This window comes from Sminthopsis crassicaudata, chromosome 5, assembly GCF_048593235.1.
Source record: "Sminthopsis crassicaudata isolate SCR6 chromosome 5, ASM4859323v1, whole genome shotgun sequence".
In the NCBI taxonomy this organism is placed as follows: Eukaryota; Metazoa; Chordata; class Mammalia; order Dasyuromorphia; family Dasyuridae; genus Sminthopsis; species Sminthopsis crassicaudata.
Window position 1 is genome coordinate 43,526,485 of NC_133621.1, and position 20,791 is coordinate 43,547,275.

Sequence of the window (20,791 nt, forward strand, 5' to 3'; positions counted from 1 at the left end):
AGCATAGATGGTTGAGATGTTCTTTTTTTTTCTTTTTTTTTCCAAATCCTAATTCTCTTTCCAGACCAAGTATGTCTTGGTCATTCCAAGCTTCCCAAATTTTATCCTATGTCCAATGTCAAACTGCATACTTGAATAATTCAGATTCAGAAGCCACATTTTCCTCAATGTCTTGATTTCCTCTGCCTAAATTAATCCAGTAGTTGCCCTCAGTGTTCTGGGAAAATGTTAATAGTGATAGTGGTGGTGGCTGTGATACTATTGTTGTTTGGTCATGCCCAAATCTTTATGATCCCATTTTGGAGTTTTATTCACAAAAATAATGGAGAGGTTTATTATTTTCTTCTCCACCCATTTTACAATGTGGGAACTAAGGTTAAGTTATATTTCTAAGGATACACAGTTAGTAATGTCTGAAGCCAGATTTGAACTTAGATTTAAAGCAATATATATTTACCAATATTGTCCTTATCTTTTGGAGATGAGATCAAATATTCTAGACAGGGAGAAGGGATATCTATGAGATCATTTTGGTGACATATTACCAAATAGCACAATTCACATTGAAGAAGAAAACTTTTTGGTACAGGTTCTCTCTTAAACAAGCTGTAGGTCAGACTTTCCCTTTGTTTCCTTGGCAGTTTCCTTTGAGCTAAGTTAGAGAATCCTCCCTCATTGGTATGCAAGAGGCCCAGGCATTCAGACAAGAAAGGTGATACATATCTCATTTCAACTCCAGTGACAATGGCATTTTCATTAACTTTAAAGATTTCCCCACCAAGCATATGCCATAAATCTACTGCGCCACATCTTCAGGAAATCCCCAAACACATACTAAGCATTCAGCTGGGCAGGCAATCAGGATACTAACCTCGGAATAGAAGTTTGAAACATGACTCCCTGCACCCACTGCCCTTGGTTTACACACTTAGTTCAATGTCCAGGAAGCTGAAGACATCGTATAAAGCCTAAGGTCACGAGATGCCAGTGGAAGGTATTAATACCTTGTGTTCCACAAGACACATGTAAATCAGCCAAATTGTCAGGCACATAGTAGGTGTCTGTACATTGATTCCTAGTCCTACTATCTATGGCATCATAATGCCTATGTAGGCCACAAAGCCAAAAGTGAGTGTCCACTGGATTAAAAGTAAGGATTTTATGTCTGCCTCTTCTCCTGCCCTTATTTCCCTAACCTTCTGATATAGGGGACTCTGAAGAAGGGACCACACAACAGCAAGCACATGTGGAAGAAATAGATAGAATTGATCTATGTTAGAGATAGATATAGATTAGATTTATAAAATATAAGAGACAGAGAAACAGAGACAGAGAGAGAGAGAAAAAGAGGTTATTGTTATCATGGGATACCAATGAGCTCTTCTATACACTAGTCCTCCCAGAAATAGGATTCAATGAAGACTGGAACTGACATCAGATTTGAAATTTGGAGGAGTGGTTGAAGCCAGTAGCAATGTCCATATGATTACCATGAATGAAAAACAAGACCAAAATCCTACCCATCCATACTACTAAAGAGTCCTCCTGTGTCCTGTTTGGTCAGGCAGCCAACATAACAACCACTTACATTTAAGGCAAACATAGACCATTAAAATCATTTATTTATTTTTACAGCTATTAAATTATAGGATCTTAGGCAATCAGACCTAAAAGAGAAGTTAAAGACCATTAAAGCCCATCCTCATGTTTTTCAAATAAGAAAACAGAGGTGCAGAAAAGAGAAATGATTCCTGTTACTAGCTAAATACTTAATTTTCATATGTGTTCTGGGCTATAACTACAAACTTAAATTGATTTGGACATTAGAGCATAGTCATAGCCAGATCTAACTTATCAAAATGCCTTAGAATATATAAATCAAAATAATGAGAAATATTTATAGGGTACATTAAAGATTGTGAAGTGTTTTGCATATATTATCTCATTTAGAACTACACAAGTACATTCTGAAGATACCACAGTTATTATTATTATATATTTATAGATGAAGAAACTGAGAATTAGAGTTATTATTATTTCCTTTTTTATAAATGAAGAAACAGAATCAGAGAGATGTTCAAATATAGTCATGTCCCCTGATCATGAAAGTCCCTGGTCCTCTTATTTTTGAAGCTTTGTCACTTTGCCCAGCATGTTGTCATTGATCCCATCTTTTAAACCATGCCTTTAGAGAAAATAGCTATTTTCAGTAGCTAACTTAATATGCCATTGGGATAGAATTGGTCATGAAGAATATACAATGCTTATAGAGTACAACCTTTAGCGTCTATTTCTTGATGAGAAAAATAATCCTGTTTTATGAAATTCATTCATCCAGAATTTTTACATTTCCTTCAGAAGACCACACTTCCAAGGTGTCTATAAATTTTTTTAGCTGCCAAAACATAGCCAGAATCAAAACAAGTTGAAACAACATTCTTTATGGTCATATTGAAGGAATAATAATCTGGGAGGCAAAAGATCTGGTTAATTCCAATATTTGCTGGTTTGTGACTTTGGTCAAGTTATATGATTTTTCTGGGCCTCAGTTTTCTCATCTGTAAAATGAGGAAGTGGGGCCATCTTTTAGCTCTACAGCTATAATCTTGATGTCATCCTATATGATTGAATAACCTTATCTCTTTCTGATTCAGTCTCTTCAACCTATAAAAACCACGGGAGGGAAGAATGTCAGTTGGATAACTTCTATGGAAGCTTTTTCCTAGCTCGGGCATCCTACAAATAGTGTCCCCTTTTGCACCATTCTCTTGGCAAATAGCATTGGTTTCTTTAGCACAGTGGTTCTAATGAAACATTACTCCCAACATTCATGTGCACAATCTGTACCATCATATTTTTGCTTATAAGTTGACTTTTAAATCGCTCTCTATTTGTTCTTAACAAATGCTAAATGAATTTAGGAATGGAAAAAAAAAATGAAGTTGGTATCAAGTTCAAAGTAACCATCTGGGACACAATTTGGATAATTCTTGAACTCACTAGCTGTTCTTTGGAGATGAGGCACCAATAAAACCCTAGCTATAAAGTCAATATGTACATAGCACTATATACATACCCAGACTAACCCTGGAATTAACAAATGGTAATGATTGACTCCTAAATAAATGTAAATATTTGCTTATGTGACATAACAATATTAATTCCCAGACTTTATTGGCAGAAAAGGTTGGGAAGCCTGTTTGTCTCATCTATGTATGGCTCACCACCACGAATTTAAGAAGTAAAATCATCTTACCTTAGCCGTTCTTCTTCCTTCTTACGAAGATTGAAATCTCGCTGAACAACCTGAAGAACATGTTCTGTTTCATCATCTGTCAAACTGGAAAGGTCTAGTTTCCTCCCCATGGTTTGTTCAGTTGTGAACACCAATAGTTAAAAAGACCTAAAATAAAATAATAATAAAAATAGTGATGGGATTATGTATACAAATCAAAATCTCAGTGACAAGAAAATTGAAGGATAACCATAATATATCATCCTAGGGTTCAGTAAAATTCTAAAAGATTTATATACTTATATTTCAAAAGGATTACATGTATATTTATATATGCATATATATGCATTTTTTCCATTATGATATTCAACAAATATTTTCTGAGTGCTTTTTGAGTTCTGTCCTAATTTGGGAGTAAGAAAAAGTCTTCACCTATGACTTAAACAGCAGAAGAAACTTCCAGTGTGGAAATGCCCTCTGCTGATGCAGACCTACCTGTAACCTAAAATTCTTATCACGTTACCTAGTGCACTGAGAGATTAGATGACTTGCCTATTTTCATGTAGTTAGTATACATCATGGGCAAGATACTTGAGCCCATCCTTAAAAGGTCAGAATAGAAGTGAAGACTTTAGGTGAACAAATACAACTAACTTTGAGGCAAATGTATAAACACTGCTCAATAAAATAGTCTTATTGTTTTTTCCTTATGATATTTCTGCATCCCATCCAACTAATCTGCTTCTGAATAGATTGATCCTCATCCATTTCCTGCCATATTCAGAGACAGGCAGTTGTGTCTCACGATTGTATAACATTAAAATCTGCTACAAATCTCCAATGGATCTTAAAAGCATTTCAAAAGTGGAAGTTGGGCAAGATAGAGTAAAATTCTCTAGGTTCTTTTAGAAGTTGATCATTTCTCTGGCAAGAGTTAAGCTCAGAAAATCTAAATGTTGTTTGTTTCATATCTGAGAAACATATCAGACTGTATATCACCAAGCCACATTGTAAAAGATTGCTGGAAGCATAAAGCCATAGTGTTAAATTTTCCTAGTACAGAAGCAATTGATGAAATTTTCAAAGAAATAAATTTCAGAAATAAAGGTAAGATGGGTTTTGGTTCTATTTCTCAACAGAAAAGCTAACAATTTTGGGGAAACTACTCATAATGCATTTGCCCTAAATATTACCCTAGTTATTTTATTCAAGTTACTTTTTATTATCTTTTTTTGCCATTTACAATATTGAAGATTCAGGTTTATGGGTACTCAGCACATATTAGAAAATGAAAACATATTCCTTTGATTCATACTTCCTATTGGAGAATTCCACACTCATTTGGACTAATCTAAAATATTGTCCATTTTTTCACTAGAAAAAAGTATCAGAATAGAAGAAAAATTGTATTTTCAACCAAGTAAATAAAATTCAATTTAGCAAAGAGGAATATTTATTTAAAATCCAAGAACACTTGTCTTCCTATAGACTCTCAAGTGTCAATTATTATATAGCCTTTTGGATCCTTACTCTCATTCATTATTTTAGCTATTCCTCTCATCTTTGTGTTATCTTCAAATCAGATAAATGCATAATCTATATCGTTATCCATATACTGATTAAAAATGTATGACAATACAGGATCAAGCACAGATACCTAAGGTACTCCTTTGGATACTTACTGACACATTGAAACATTTCTAAATCCACTGATTGAATCCATTCTTCTCCATCTTCACAAGAATAATATAAATTATTTTGCTAATACCTTTGTTATTCAAATCTGGCCTCAGATACTTAACTGGCTGTGTGACTCTGGCCAAGTCATTTAACCCCAATTATCTCCAAAATTTTTTAAAGGTTTGCTACAATCTGGTTAAATTGTATTCATAACATTCCCTCTCATTGACTAGTTTAGGCATCCTACTGGAAAAAGGAAATAAAGCCAGTTCAGCATGACCTATTCTAAACTGACACATGATGGCTCTTGTAATCACTTCTTTTTCTGATGTTCTCTTTATAAGGATTCACCAATCAAAATTAATTCTCAGGATCTTCTCAGATACTGAAATCAAGATGATACTTTAACTTGTCCTTGAAGAATTCTGAAAGGAAGTCTGGTAGGACACATTTCTGGTATGGAGAATAGACGACATCCAAGTATGAAGGAGACAAAATGGTGAGGATGAAGAAACAATACCTCAATTTCCCTGGAATCATATGGTGTGCAAAAGAGAGTAAGCTAAGGAAACTAAGCAGGAACGAGACTGTATAGTGTCTAAAAGCCAGCAGGAAGAATTTGTATTTTATCTTAGGGACATTGAGGAAAGCACAAAGTTTTATCGAGAAGGGAAATGACCTATTCAAACATGTGGATCATTTTAAGAATGGATTAAAAGTAAGATCTAAATGGTTCATAGGATATTATAATAGTATAGGCTAGGATAATACATTATGACCAAGTAGGATTTATACCAGGAATGCAGGACTGGTTCAATATTAGAAAAACTATTAGCATGATTAATTATATCAATAACCAAATTAACAAAAAACATATGATCATCTTAATAGATGCAGAAAAAGCATTTGACAAAATCCAACATTGATTCCTAATAAAAACACTTGTGAGTATAGGAATAAATGGACTTTTCCTTAAAATAGTTAGGAGCATATATTTAAAACCATCAGTAAGCATCATACGTAATGGGGATAAAGTGGAACCTTTCCCAGTAAGAGCAGGAGTGAAACAAGGTTGCCCACTATCACCATTACTATTCAATATTGTATTAGAAATGCTAGCCTCGACAATAAGAGCTGAGAAAGAGATTAAAAGAATTAGAGTAGGTAAAGAGGAAACCAAATTATCACTCTTTGCAGATAATATGATGGTATACTTAGAGAACCCCAGAGATTCTACTAAAAAACTATTAGAAACAAAAACAACTTTAGCAAAGTTGCAGGATACAAAATAAATCCACATAAATCCGTAGCATTTTTATACATCACCAACACAATCCAATAGCAAGAGATACAAAGAGAAATTCCATTCAAAATAACTGTTGATAGCATAAAATATTTGGGAATCTATCTACCAAAGGAAAGCCAGGAATTATATGAGCAAAATTACAAAACACTTTTCACACAAATAAAGTCAGATTTAAATAATTGGAAAAATATTAACTGCTCTTGGATAGTCCAAGTGAATATAATAAAGTTGACAATACTCCCTAAACTAATCTATTTATTTAGTGCTATGCCAATCAGACTCCCAAGAAACTATTTTAATGACCTAGAAAAAGTAACAACAAAATTCATATGGAAGAACAAAAGATGAAGAATTTCAAGGGAATTAATGAAAAAAAAAAATCAAATGAAGGTGGCCTGGATGTACCTGATCTAAAACTATATTATAAAGCAGCAGTCACCAAAACCATTTGGTATTGGCTAAGAATCCATTGATCAATGAAATAGGTTAGGTTCACAAGACAAAATAGTCAATAACTATAGCAATCGAGTGTTTGACAAACCCAAAGATACCAACTTTTGGGATAAGAATTCATTATTTGACAAAAACTGCTTGGAAAATTGGAAATTAATATGGTGAAAATTAGGCATGGACCCATACCAAGATAAGATCAAAATGAGTCCTGTGGAAGATGAAGGAATTTGTGACCAAAGGAGAACTAGAGATCATTATTGATCAAAAAATAGAAAATTTTGATTACATCAAATTAAAAAGCCTTTGTACAAACAAAACTAATGCAAGATTAGAAAGGAAGCAACAAACTGGAAAACATTTTTACAGTTAAAGGTTCTAATAAAAGTCTCATTTCCAAAATATATAGAGAATTGACTCTAATTTATAAGAAATCAAACTATTCTCCAATTGATAAATGGTCAAAGAATATAAACAGACAATTTTCAGAGGATGAAATTGAAACTATTTCCACTCATATGAGTGTTCCAAATCACTATTGATAAGAGAAATGCAAATTAAGACAATACCACTACATATCTATAAGATTGGCTAAGATGACAGGAAAAGATAATGAGGAATGTTGGAGGGATGTGATGGAGTTGTGAAAGAATCCAACCATTCTGGAGAGCAATCTGGAATTATGCCCCAAAAGTTATCAAACTGTGCATACCCTTTGATCCAGCAGTGTTACTACTGGGCTTATATCCCAAAGAAATACTAAAGAAGGGAAAGGAACCTGTATGTGCCAAAATGTTCGTGGCAGCCCTTTTCGTAGTGGCTAGAAACTGGAAAATGAATGGATGCCCATCAACTGGAGAATGGTTGGGTAAATTGTGGTATATGAATGTTAAGGAATATTATTGTTCTATAAGAAATGACCAGCAGGATGAATACAGAGAGGCTTGGAGAGACTTACATGAACTGATGCTGAGTGAAATGAGCAGACCAGTAGATCACTGTATACTTCAACAATGATACTGTATGAGGATGTATTCTGATGGAAGTGGATATCTTCGACAAAGAGAAGATCTAATTCAGTTCCAATTGTTCAATGATGGACAGAATCAGCTACACCCAGTGAAGGAACACTGGGAAATGAGTGTGAACTGTTTGCATTTTTGTTTTTCTTCCCAGATTATTTTTACCTTCTGAATCCAATTCTCCCTATGCAACAAGAGAACTGTTCAGCACACATATATATTGTATCTAGGATATACTATAACATTTATCATGTATAAGACTGCCTGCTATCTAGGGGAAGGGGTGGAAGAAAGGAAGGGAAAACCCAAACAGAAGTGTGTACAAGGGATAATGTTGTAAAAAAAATTACCCTTGCATATGCACTGTCAAAAAAAAGTTATAATTATATTTTTTTTAAAATGCTGATTAAAAAAAATAGTCTAAGCTAGAGGGTTCTCAAAGTGTGGTTCGTCATGGCCAACCCTTGAATCCTTTCAGGGAGCCCAAAAGATCAAAACTATTTTCATGATAATACTAAAATGTTATTTCCTATTAAAATATTTCTCCCTTTTCCAACTACATATTTGTGTAAAGCCAAATTTTCTTCATCACAACAGATTTTAAGCAGAAACATAGATGGGAATTAAACTGTCTTCTGTTACACCATACAAAAAAATTAAATTTTCAATAATATGCAAAATAATGTCAATGTTTATATTTTTTGAAAATATGTAATTTTCTTTGAAGTTATGCTATTTATAATATGTAATGTGCTTATTATTTTTATTCAAGATTAACAAATATTTTAAAATTTTATATTTTAATTTCCAAATACATAAATTTTGATAGATATAACCCACATAAACAAAAGTTTCTTGGGGTCCTCAATAATTATTAAGACTACAAAAGGGTTTAAATATTAAAAAAAAAAAAGATCAAATGAGAAGATATCTACAAAGTGCTTGGCACAATGATTGGTACATAGTTGACATTTAAATGTTTATTCCCGTTCCTTTTTCTCAAAGAAAGTTTGTGAAACACTATTCTAGGCAATAGACAGCAAGACTTGACTATATAGAAACATGAATGGGTTGATAGAGGCAGATGGAAGAAATTTTTTTGTTATTCAGTCATTTCAATCATATCCAATTCATTATGACCCCATTGAGGTTTCCTTGGCAAAGATAGAGTGATTTGCCATTTCTTTCTCTAGCTCATTTTACAGGTGAAGAAACTGAAGTAAACAAGGTTAGACTTAGGATCTCACAGCTATTAAGCGTCTGAGGCTGGATTTGAACTTAGCAAAATTAGTCTTCCTGACTCCAGGACAAATATTCTATTCACTGACTCACCTATCTACTTTTATGTGAGAAATATTATAGAGGTAAAATTGGCAATTGTTTATACCTGAGAAATAAGGAAGAAGGCAGAATTAGAGAGAATGTCAAATTATCTCATGCGGATAATGATGCAATCAGTAGTAACAGGGAAATTGAGGCAGATAAGAGAAATTTGGTGGGGGGAAGATATTGAGATCCATTTAGCATAATGTTAAATTTAAACTAGAAGTGGACCATCCAAGTAGAGATTTCTAAGTTAAGTTCACAATGAGGAACCAAAGTTCATGTAATAGATTTGGTATAAGTATATCAATCTTGGGTTCATCTGCATAAGGGGATAGCAGACTCCATCAGACTAGATCAGATCACTAGGGAAATTAGGTAAGGAGAGGCAGGTCTTGGATGGAGGCATGGAAACACATTGAGATGGTGAAAAAAAGACAGACCAGTGAAATAGAATAACAAGTAACTAGATAAGAAAAGAAAACAAGGAGGAAGAAGGAGTTTGTGACCAGAGAAGAACTAGAGATTAGTATTGATCACCAAACAGAAAATTTTGATTATATTATGTTAAAAAGTTTTAGTACAAACAAAACTAATGCAAACAAGATTAGAAGGGAAGTAATAAACTTTGAAAACATTTTACATTCAAAGACTCTGATAAAGGTCTTATTTATAAATTATATAGAGAATTACCTCAAATTAATAAGAAATCAAACCATTTTCCAATTGATAAATGGTCAAAAGATATGAACAGACAATTTTCAGATGAAGAAATAGAAACTATTTCTATTATATGAAAAGTGCTCCAAATCACTGTTGATTAGAGAAATGCAAATTAAGACAACTCTGAGATACCACTACACACCTCTCCAATTGGCTAAGATGACAGGAACAAATAATGATGAATGTTGGAGGGGATGTGGGAAAACTGGGACACTGATACATTGTTGGTGGAATTGTGACTAAATCTAATCATTCTGGAGAGCAATTTGGAACTATGCTCAAAAAATTATCAAAATGTGCATACCCTTTGCCCCAGCAGTGTTTCTTCTAGGCTTATATCTCAAAGAGATCTTAAAGGAAGGAAAGGGACTCATATATGCAAAAATGTTTGTGGCAGCCCTTTTTGTTGTGGCAAGAAAGTGGAAACTGAATGGATGCCCATCAATTGGAGAATGGCTGTGGTATATGAATATTATGGAATATTATTGTTCTGTAAGAAATGACCAACAGGATAATTTCAGAAAGGCCTGAAGAGACTTACATGAACTGATGCTGAGTGAAATGAACAGGACCAGAAGATCATTATACACAGCAACAACAAAATCATTTGATGATCAATTCTGATAGATGTGGCCCTCTTCAACAATGAAATGATTTAAACTAGCTCCAATTGTTTAATAATGAAGAGTCAGCTACACCCAAAAAGAGAACTATGGGATATGAGTGTGGACCACAACATAGCATTTCCACCCTTTCTGTTATGGTTTGCTTGCATTTTTGTTTTCCTTCTCCAGTTTTTTTTTCTTTCTTTCTAGATCCGATTTTTCTTGTGCAACAAGATAACAATATATGTATATTGTTACATATACATATATTGGATTTAACATGTATTGTAACATATTTAACATGTATTGGACTACCTGCCAGCTAGAGGAGGGAGTGGGGAGGAGGAGGGGAAAAGTTGAAATAGAAGGTTTTGCAAGGAGGAAGGAAAAGAATTGGAATTCAAAATTTTAAAAATAATTTAAAATTTTTGTTTACATATAATAGATAAAAATTACACAACAGGAAAAAGTTTTAAAAATATGACTAGTGAAGATTTCTATTCCGACTACAATATGGATATCTTTTTTCCCCTATCTTTGCTTTGGTTATCCAGAGGAAAAAAGAGGTACTTGAATTGAGGGACCTGTCACAGTGTTGAAAAACTACCCATGCATGGCAGAAACTAGGCATGGACCCACATTTTAACACTACATACTAAGAATGGGTCCAAGATTTAGGCATAAAGAACGAAATCATAAATAAATTAGAGGAACATAGGATAGTTAACCTCTCAGACCTGTGGAGGAGGAAGGAATTTGTGTCCAAAAGAGAACTAGAGACCATTATTGATCACAAAATAGAAAATTTTGATTACACCAAATTAAAAAGTTTCTGCACAAACAAAACTAATGCAAACAAGATTAGAAGGAAAGTAACAAATTGGGAAAACATTTTTAGAGTTAAAAGTTCTGATAAAGGCCTCATCTCCAAAATATACAGAGAATTGACTTTAATTTATAAGAAATTAAGCCATTCTCCAATTGATAAATGGTCAAAGGATATGAACAGACAATTTTCAGATGATGAAATTAAAACTATTTCCACTCATATGAAAGAGTGTTCCAAATCACTATTGATCAGAGAAATGCAAATTAAGACAACTCTGAGATATCATTACACACCTGTCAGATTGGCTAAGATGACAGGAACAAATAACGATGAATGTTGGAGGGGCTGTGGGAAAACTGGGACACTGATGCATTGTTGGTGGAGTTGTGAAAGAATTCAACCATTCTGGAGAGCAATCTAGAATTATGCCCAAAAAGTTATCAAAATGTGCATATCCTTTGACCCAGCAGTGCTACTACTGGGCTTACATCCCAAGGAAATACTAAAGATGGGAAAGAGACCTGTATGTGCCAAAATGTTTGTGGCAGCCCTTTTTGTAGTGGCTAGAAACTGGAAAATGAATGGATGTCCATCAATTGGAGAATGGTTGGGTAAATTATGGTATATGAAGGTTATGGAATATTATTGTTCTGTAAGAAATGACCAACAGGAGGAATACAGAGAGTCTTGGAGAGACTTACATCAACTGATGCTGAGTGAAACGAGCAGAACTAGGAGATCATTATACACTTCAACAATGATACTGTATGAGGATGTATTCTGATGGAAGTGGATATATTCAACATAGAGAAGAGCTAATCCAATTCCAATTGATCAATGATGGACAGAATCAGCTACATCCAGAAAAGGAACACTGGGAAATAAGTGTAAACTGTGAGCTTTTTTTGATGTTGGTTTTTCTTCCCAGATTATTTTTACCTTCCGAATACAATTCTTCCTTTGCAACAACAACAACAACAAAATTCAGTTCTGCACATATATATTGTACCTAGGATATACTATAAGATATTTAATATGTATGGGAATGCCTGCCATCTAGGGGAGGGGGTGGAGGGAAGGAGGGGAAAATTTCGGAACAGAAGGGAGTACAAGGAATAATGTAAAAAAAAATTACCTATGCATATGTACTGTCAAAAAATGTTATTATAAAAATTAATAACAAAAAATAAAATCTAAAAAAAAAAGAAAAAGAAAAACTACCCATGCATATGTTTTGTAAATAAAAAGCTATAAAAGTATATAAAAAGAAAACAAACCAAGAAAACAAGTCAAAGTTGCAAAGGAAGAAAAAGAATATACAGGAGAAAAAGGGAGAAGAAGGAAGGAAGGAAGGAAGGAAGGAAGGAAAGAAGGAAGGAAGGAAGGAAGGAAGGGAGGGAGGAAGGAAGGAAGGGAGGGAGGAAGGGAGGGAGGGAGGGAGGGAGGGAAGGAGGAGAGAAATCATGAGTCTCTCCCACCCAAGCCTCAGTCATTTTCTTGTCATTCACCCAAATACTGCCCTCTCCAGGTACCATGCTCTGGGAGACTTGATCTACTCATTTTTGGAATTTCCAACCTTTAATCTAGTACTCCAGACTGGAAAATAAATAAATAAATAGAAATATCACAAAATATATCAAATCAAGCTGGTCCTTGAGCAAAACAACAACAACAACAACAAACAAATAAACAAACAAACAAAACAAAAACAAAACAAAAACAAAAAACAAACAAACAAAAAACCAAGATACACATTTCAGCCAGCCAATCACTACAGCCATTATCTTGTCATATTCCTTATCACTGATCCCTACAGACTACTAACTTTCCAGAAATAAGACTTTAGGGTATTTTATCCACTCAGCTTTCAAACTACCCAAACTGCCATTCTGCTTCATCTTTTATCTTGAGAACTGTGGGCAAATCAATATCGCCACAGCTTCTAGTTAAGGGTGTATCATTTATCATGTCTTCCAGGTATTCTCCACTTTATAGTTGTTTCAAATGATTGCCAACGGACAGAATTCCAAGTCCTTCTATGCCATTGTAGAGTTCTATCATCTTTAGCTAATTACCTTGAGGCTGAAATAAAAGTCTGCTTATGGCTTTCCCTATTGTTTGGGTCCCTAGACTTCTTTCTGAATACCTGAATACTGGGATGATACCTGATCTCAGGGAGAGCCCTAAGAAAAATTAATAAAACAAACATAGCTTATGTATCTACAGCCTCTTTCTTTTCTAATCCCATTTTCCCTTTGGAACTTTGGATGTAGCCCCAAAGATGAAGAAGAGTTTGAAAGAGCATTTTATCTTTCATTGTCCCTGAAATCATATCATCCCATTGATGAGTGTCAACTCTACTGATTTGACAGACTTGCCTTAACTGATCCTAATCCATTCAAACAAAGTAAACAAGCATCATATATTGCAGTGCATGATAACAGAAGCTTACTTTACCACCAAGGCAGGAACAACTGAATTGATCCTTCAAGTAATTTGAACAAAAGACTGAAGTTATTAATAAACCTTTATATAGTTCTTCTGGAAATATAAAACATTTATGATCATTCATCCATTAATAGTGGGGCTTATAAAACTCAGACACATCAAATGTTTATTGTAACAGATTGTTTTTACTTTATTGGACTCACAGGTAATTATAGAGTGAATTGTGGAGTGAAATTCTCCCCTTTTGATTTTCTGTGATAACATGAGATAGGATAATATGGAACATTGAGATTCACAGATGAATCTCAAAATCTAATGCTATGCAATTGTTTTGAGTGTGAAAGCTATTCATAGTAGGCAAAATTGACTGAAGAGTGTCTCTTACCACCTATTTCTGTTCCTGGGGACCAACTAATAGAACTGATAACAATCAGCAGAATAGTAGAAAATAGAGAAAATCAAAATGCTTAATCAATCTTTCAGGTCATTGGTTTTACATATTATGACACAACTTTGATTTCATATATGTTGGTTTATTCTAAAAAAAAAAAAAGATAAATTTAGCATTTTTAGCACTTATGTCAGGAACTGCTAATAAACTTAAAGCAACTATTATTCTGCTATCTGTGCCACTGGGCATATCTTCCTCTTCTAGGACATGGCATCAAGTTTTTAAGAATATATATGGTTTGGTTCACAAAGGTCAGCATTCCTGATTATCAAACATTATGCTATGCTAGCATTAAGAATAGAATCCAATCATGCATAATCCATGAATATAAATCACTGTGTTTGAGTGGAATGATTTATAAGAGAAATGTCAATTAAAATGTTAACCATTAGGGAATTCTCTGATTGGACAAAACCAGAGAAGGTATGAGAGTTTCTGATAAAAATTAAGTAGATCAGTTGAACTTGTTATAAATAAAAATGCCATAAAAATAAAAATATATAAATAAAAATGTCTCTTATTATTCAATCCAAAATAAGCTTGCTAACTTACCACATGGTTTTAAAAATGTCACCAATTTATATTGATAATGTGATGAAAAGTTTTCATTTTTAGCTCCAAATTAGTATAGGTTATAAAATATTGAAGTAGAAAACACTTTATTTAATTCAACTCTCATTTTTACAGCTGAAGACAGTAATAAAGTTCAGCGAGATAAAGTCATTTTCCTCAGAATTTAATAGTAAGATAGTAAGAATTGAGATGAGAATTTAGGTCTTCTCAGTACTCAAATCTATACTAAATTTACCATGATGCCTTTCTTATATTCTCACCAATATTTCAAATAACTAGATAAAATATCCCAAAATCTTAATAATTCTCATGAGAAGTTATAATGGAATGCTCTATTTACTAGGTGAGGGCCCACTTTGTTTTATGACTTGGAAAGGGCTCCTAAATAATAACTTCTCATGAAAAGAAATGTTTTTCTTTAGTTATGTTTCTTCTCACTTTTTCATTTAAAAATAGAAGAAGAAATCTCATAAAGTAGTGAGCAGTCTATCACTGGAGCCTTCTATCATGGAAGGATGACCATCTGTTGGGGACATTGTAGTGAAGATTTTTATATTGAGGATGAAGTTAGAAACTTAGAATTATAAACAATCACTCAGTATGTTGTTTTTATAAACTCATGGGGTCGCTAAGGAAAAATTGTTGTGGTGTTGTTGTTGTTGTTGTTGTTGTTGTTGTTGTTGTTGTTGTTGTTGTTTGTTGCTCCTTTACAGCCCCACTCCAGCTGTGTTTTTTCCTGGACTTTGCCACCAAGATTAACCTATTTTTTCAAGCTGGAATTTCTATCAACACTTGGAGCCTTCTCAAACTGAACAATGGGATAAATCCATATACATAAACTCCCTCTTCTCCCACTAGTGACTCCAATCTGGGATTTCCATTTTGGGGACTGATCAGGCTGATCATGCTTCATTCCCCTCCTGGCTGTCTGAACTTCGACCCAATGTCCCATATGATAAATTTTTCAGTTCTACTTTCTGTGCTGGGGATCTAATCCAGGGATTAGATGCTAGACCTGGAGTCTGGAAGATTCATCTTCATGAGCTCAAATCTGGCCTCAGAAACTTATTAGCTGTGTAAACCTAGGCAAGCCATTTAGCTATTTCTGCCTCAATTTCCTTATTCATAAAATAAATTTTCCATTTCCTTTTTCAGAAAACCATTCTAGCACCTTTGCCAAGATAAACCCAAATACAGTCACAAAGAGTCTAAAATAATTGAACAACAACAATGGAATTTATCCCATAGATGGTTTCTTCCACATGTGTTTGTTTGCTGTTGTCTTCCTTCATTAAATGTAAGTTCCCTGAGAATAGGACTGTCTTTTATTTAGATTATATCCCCAGCATTGAGCACAAGGCCAGGTACATGGTATATGTATCTGTTGATATATATTTTTGTTGATTGACTGACTGAAATATCTCTGTTAGAATGGAGTACTCACAAATGAACACAATTCTCCAGAAAGGGTCTGATCTGTGGGCCTCTACCTGCTAGTGTATTATGGAGCTATTAACAAAGCCTTTTCCTGCTTTCTTAGCAACCTATGAACTATCTTTGGCCCAACAGCTTTGGAAGAGCTCTTATTGATCCCACATAGAATTCTTGTCTAGAGCTTGTTAGGTGCCATGCACCTGTTATTTAGCAGAAATTTCTTCCTGCATCAAGCCAAAGCATTGCTATGATCTCATTTCTGGCAAATGAAAATGGGGCTGGAAGTTGTAAATTCACAGAGTAATCTGATCATCTTCATCCTGAAGAGGCTTTATTGAATTTTCCCTCTATTATCCTGGGTGAATGCTACTTCTAAATTAAGACTGCAGGAGAGTGGGGTAGTTATTTCCTATTTCATTCTGGCTGCATCTTGCAGCAGATGGAGTTGAGGGCTGGTCTCAAAAGTCATTTGACCCTACCATCTACATTTTTAACAACAGATGCTCAAAGCTTTCAAGACACCCTTCTGAATCTATCTTGGAAGCATAAAGCATGGTGTATGTAAATAATGCAAGGTATATCTCTATTTAAGACATGTTTTGCAAGCAGAAACCTTTCTTGGTGGAGCATTCCAAGAAGCTGAATTCCTTTACCAAGAGTCACACTAAGGCTTGCCTTTTGGTACAGATAGCAAGCTTCCAAATATAAGGACACACATACACACATACACATAGACATAATATATGTGAAAAGATTGGTAAACAGAAGGAGAGAGAGATTGAGGAGAGAAAGAGGGATATATAGAGAGAAAACAAGAGGAAGAAGGAAAAGGAAAGGGAAAGAGAGAGATAAATCTATAAGCCTAGACTTTTATTTCTTTGATCTTGTCAGTAGTCTGTCAGATCCTAGTAACAGGAAAATTAAAATGTAAGCTCCTTGAGAATAGGCATTGTCTTTTGCCTTTCTTTATATCTTCAAACAGCTCTATCACATAGGATAAATACTTTGTGACTGAAAGGAACAAAGGTTTCATGTGATCTGGACTAAAGGATACAAAGGACTTATTTTTAGTGCTCTTTTTTCTCTTCCAAACTTAATTAACCATCAGCAAAACCCTTCACAAAATATTATACATGAAACTAAAAAGCATGTTTTAAATGCACATGTTAAATTTAACAAAAGAGGGACAAAAACATCCTGTTTATTTCCTCATTTGTTTCTGAACTCTTTCTTCTTTGTATTTTTCAATATTTGGTTGCTATGGTTAAATTTCTTATGCAATTGTAAACACTGTGTATAGTGTTTCTTTTTCATTTTTTTTATTTTCACTGGAAACAATACAGATACCATGGAGAGAATAATGAAGCAAGAGCCAAGAGATCTGTGTTCTAATTCTGACTGACATTTGCTATATGACCACTAGCCAGTGTTTTTATTATATATAAAACAAAGACAATACATACTATATATTTTATAGGAAGATGTATATCTTGATATTTTGAAGGGAGCATTGCATGGGCAAGTCTTAGGATATAGGTTTAATTCTGCTTCTGAAGCTTACTACCCATGTAATCTTGAGCAAATTATTTTCCTTCCCTGGTCCTCAGTTTTTTCCAATTGTAAAAAGAAGGTTTTTGGATTAAATGAATTCAAATTAGCATTGGGCCTGGAGTCAAGAAGTCCAGAGCCTGAGAGATTTAACTATCTTTGGACTCATGACATGTCACTTAACCTGTCTGTCTCAGTTTTCTCAGCTGTAAATTGGGTATAAGAATAGCACCAACATCACAGGGTTGCTGTGAGCATCAATAGAGATAATGTTTGTAAATTACTCAGCTTACTTACTGACCTTTACTTACTGAACATAATAGGCACTTCATAAATGCTATTCCTTTCCCCTGCTCCCCTTTTAAATGGGTTCTATGAAGCCCCTTCCTATTCTAAATCTATCAGCCTAGATCAATTTTCCCATAGTTATATAGATCTTCATAAAACAGTAGTTGCTTTTTTTAATGAAATAATCTTTTATTCTTCCAGCCAACAATTCCTTTAGTCATTCTCCAATCACTGGTCATAAAGGTTGTTTCCTATTCAATATTATTACCCATAATGATCATTCAATATTTTTCAAAGGAGGTGTGAAATTATTTTGCCTCTTATTATTTCCTTTGTTTAAATTTCTTGCCCCTAACAGCCAGCAGAAAGCTTAGTGGGGTCAATAGTGCCTTAGACTGTTTCTTTCATTCATTGTATTTTATGCTGCCTGCCTACCTACAAGATCTGGTAATTGGTACTTATTTGTAAATCTAAATAATAATGTTCACCCCACACATACACACTTAAAATTGCTCCTATATCTTCAATTAAGCAAATTATTGTTTTTTTACTTCTGGTCTTATAACTATTGTGCATAATAGAGCAATTGGGGAATTTTATCATAGATCTGGCAGCTGATTGCATTTGGAACTTGGATGATATGGGGCAATAAAGAGATGGTACCATTAAGCACATGGATTTAGAAATGATAAAATGGCTCAATCCCAAAAGTCATGATGAATAGTCTGATGTCACTTTAGAAGGAAATCTCCAGGGGAATGCCCCTGGGATGTATGGTTGGCTCTGTGCTATTTAACATTTTTGTCAATGACTTGAACAAAGCCATAGCTGATGTGATGCTCCAATTTTTAGATGACATAAAACTGGAAGGTATAGCTAACACAGTGGATGACAGAATCAGGATTCAAATTGATTTTGGCAGGCTATAATATTGGGACAAATCTAATAAGATGAAAATTTAATAAAGATAAATGCAAAATCTTACACTTGGGTTTCGAAAATCAACTCACCAAGTACAAAATGGGAGAGGAGGAATCATAACAGTTCTTCGAAAGAAGTGGGATTTTAATAAACTGAAAGCTCAATTAAATCAACCACATGCAATGATATTTTAAAAAAAAAAGAAAAGAAAACAAGATAAAGCAATCTTAGACCTCTTTGAGAGACACGGTGTCCAGGAATAAGGAGACAATAGTTCCATTTTATTCTGCTCTACTCAGACTACATCTGGAATACTCTATTCAGTCTCTGAACTGCAGCTTAGGGGAAACCAAGCTAGTGAGAGGCCTTGGATCTATGTTACCTGAAGACAGTTTGAACAAGCTGGGATACTGTACTTGGGGAAAAAAAAACTCAAGGGAGGCATGATAGTTGTATTAAAATATAGGAAGGGGGATCATGTAGGAGAGGGATTGCTTAGTTTAGCCTTAATAGAGAAAATTAAGAATAGTATGGAGAAATTGAAGAGAGTTAAATTTGGATCTGAAGGAAGAAAAAAGCTTCCTAATAATCAGTCCCTCCAAAAGTAGATTTTTCCCCTCATTCCCTGCATTCCTGATGCAGACATTAAATGACCGGCTATTGAAGTAAAGAAGATTCTTCTAGAGTTGCCCTCCAAGGTCCCATCTAATTCCAAGGATGTACACCTACCTTATTCTATGGTCTATGTTTATCTGTCCAGACCTTTACAGCAATATTTCATTAATAGGGGTTTCAAAAATTCAGAATTTATGATTGATTATTCCTGCACACAAAAGCTGAATTTTATTTTGTTAAGGGAATAAAGAGACTTTATAGGCAAATGGGTGATATAAATGATGCAATTAGATGAACATTCACCTGACAAGAGAATAAATTATTTTTGAGTATGTAAAAGGGTTTTTTATTGTTTTTTTGTTTTGTTTTGTTTTGTTTTTTAACAAATACATCTTGTGACTAAGTAGAGATACTTTGGGTCTGGTGCTTTTTCTTTTTTCTTACTTTTATTATTTTTTGGAAGACTTTGACTTTGGCTGTGCCTTTTCTTTTTTCTTCTTCTTTTTATTTTTTTGGAAGGCAATTGGGGTTAAGTAATTTGCCCAGGGTCATATAATCAGTAAAAGTCTGAGGCTTGCTGACTCCTAGGCCAATGCTCTATTCATTTCACCATCTATTGCTTCTAGCTGGTGCTTTTTCTTTGGCAAGGCGATACATTAGAAAGAATACCCCATTTAAAAACTCAGAAATGGAAGTTCTAACTCTGCCATAATGGAACTTTCAATAACAAGTTTTTTATTCTTTCCTAACCTCCATATCCTTATTGGAAATTGAACAGGGACTAGACCTTAGACTTCATTATTTTAGGGAACCTCCAGATGAGGAAACTCTCCATAAACAGGTTAGGTGACTTGACTTGGATCACACAGTCAACATGAATCTGGAATAAGATTTAAACATGGATTTTCTGGACTCCAAGGCTAGCTCTCAATCCACTATGCCCTTGCTGCCTCCTCATGATATGGACTTAATAATAATTTCATGTAAGTCAAAGTAGGTCACAGCAAACAAACAAGATTTCTATTCTGCAGAAAATGTCATGAACTATAAACAAAAGAAATTTAAGTCAGGGAAATTTATCCCTAAATAATAGGATTCTGATGCAGCTCAAATGAGGATGTATGCAAAGTATCTTGTCAACCTTATACTGTCATAAAGATGTCAGCTACTACTACTGTATCCTAATTACAAAGATTTTTTAAATATATATTACATGTGTTTGGCAATTGTTTTAATTGCCTATTTCCATATTGCAATACCTGACACTAATGACCATTCTGACCATTCACTAATTTATACTGCTCTTTCCCTTATTAGTACCCACTAATTAATGAGGCTTC

The 20,791-nt window shown here is 34.1% G+C and overlaps 1 protein-coding gene across 3 annotated transcripts in view; it reads right to left on the bottom strand.

Moving 5' to 3' along the window:
- Positions 1-20,791, bottom strand: part of MYRIP (myosin VIIA and Rab interacting protein) — a 403,539-nt gene that overhangs the window by 360,826 nt on the left and 21,922 nt on the right. For all 3 annotated transcript variants that reach the window (XM_074272194.1, XM_074272195.1, XM_074272193.1), the window contains exon 2: positions 3,257-3,403. In XM_074272194.1, coding sequence (XP_074128295.1) covers positions 3,257-3,366 — 110 coding nt within the window. In that variant the 5' untranslated portion in view covers positions 3,367-3,403. The remainder of the gene's footprint in view (positions 1-3,256; positions 3,404-20,791) is intronic.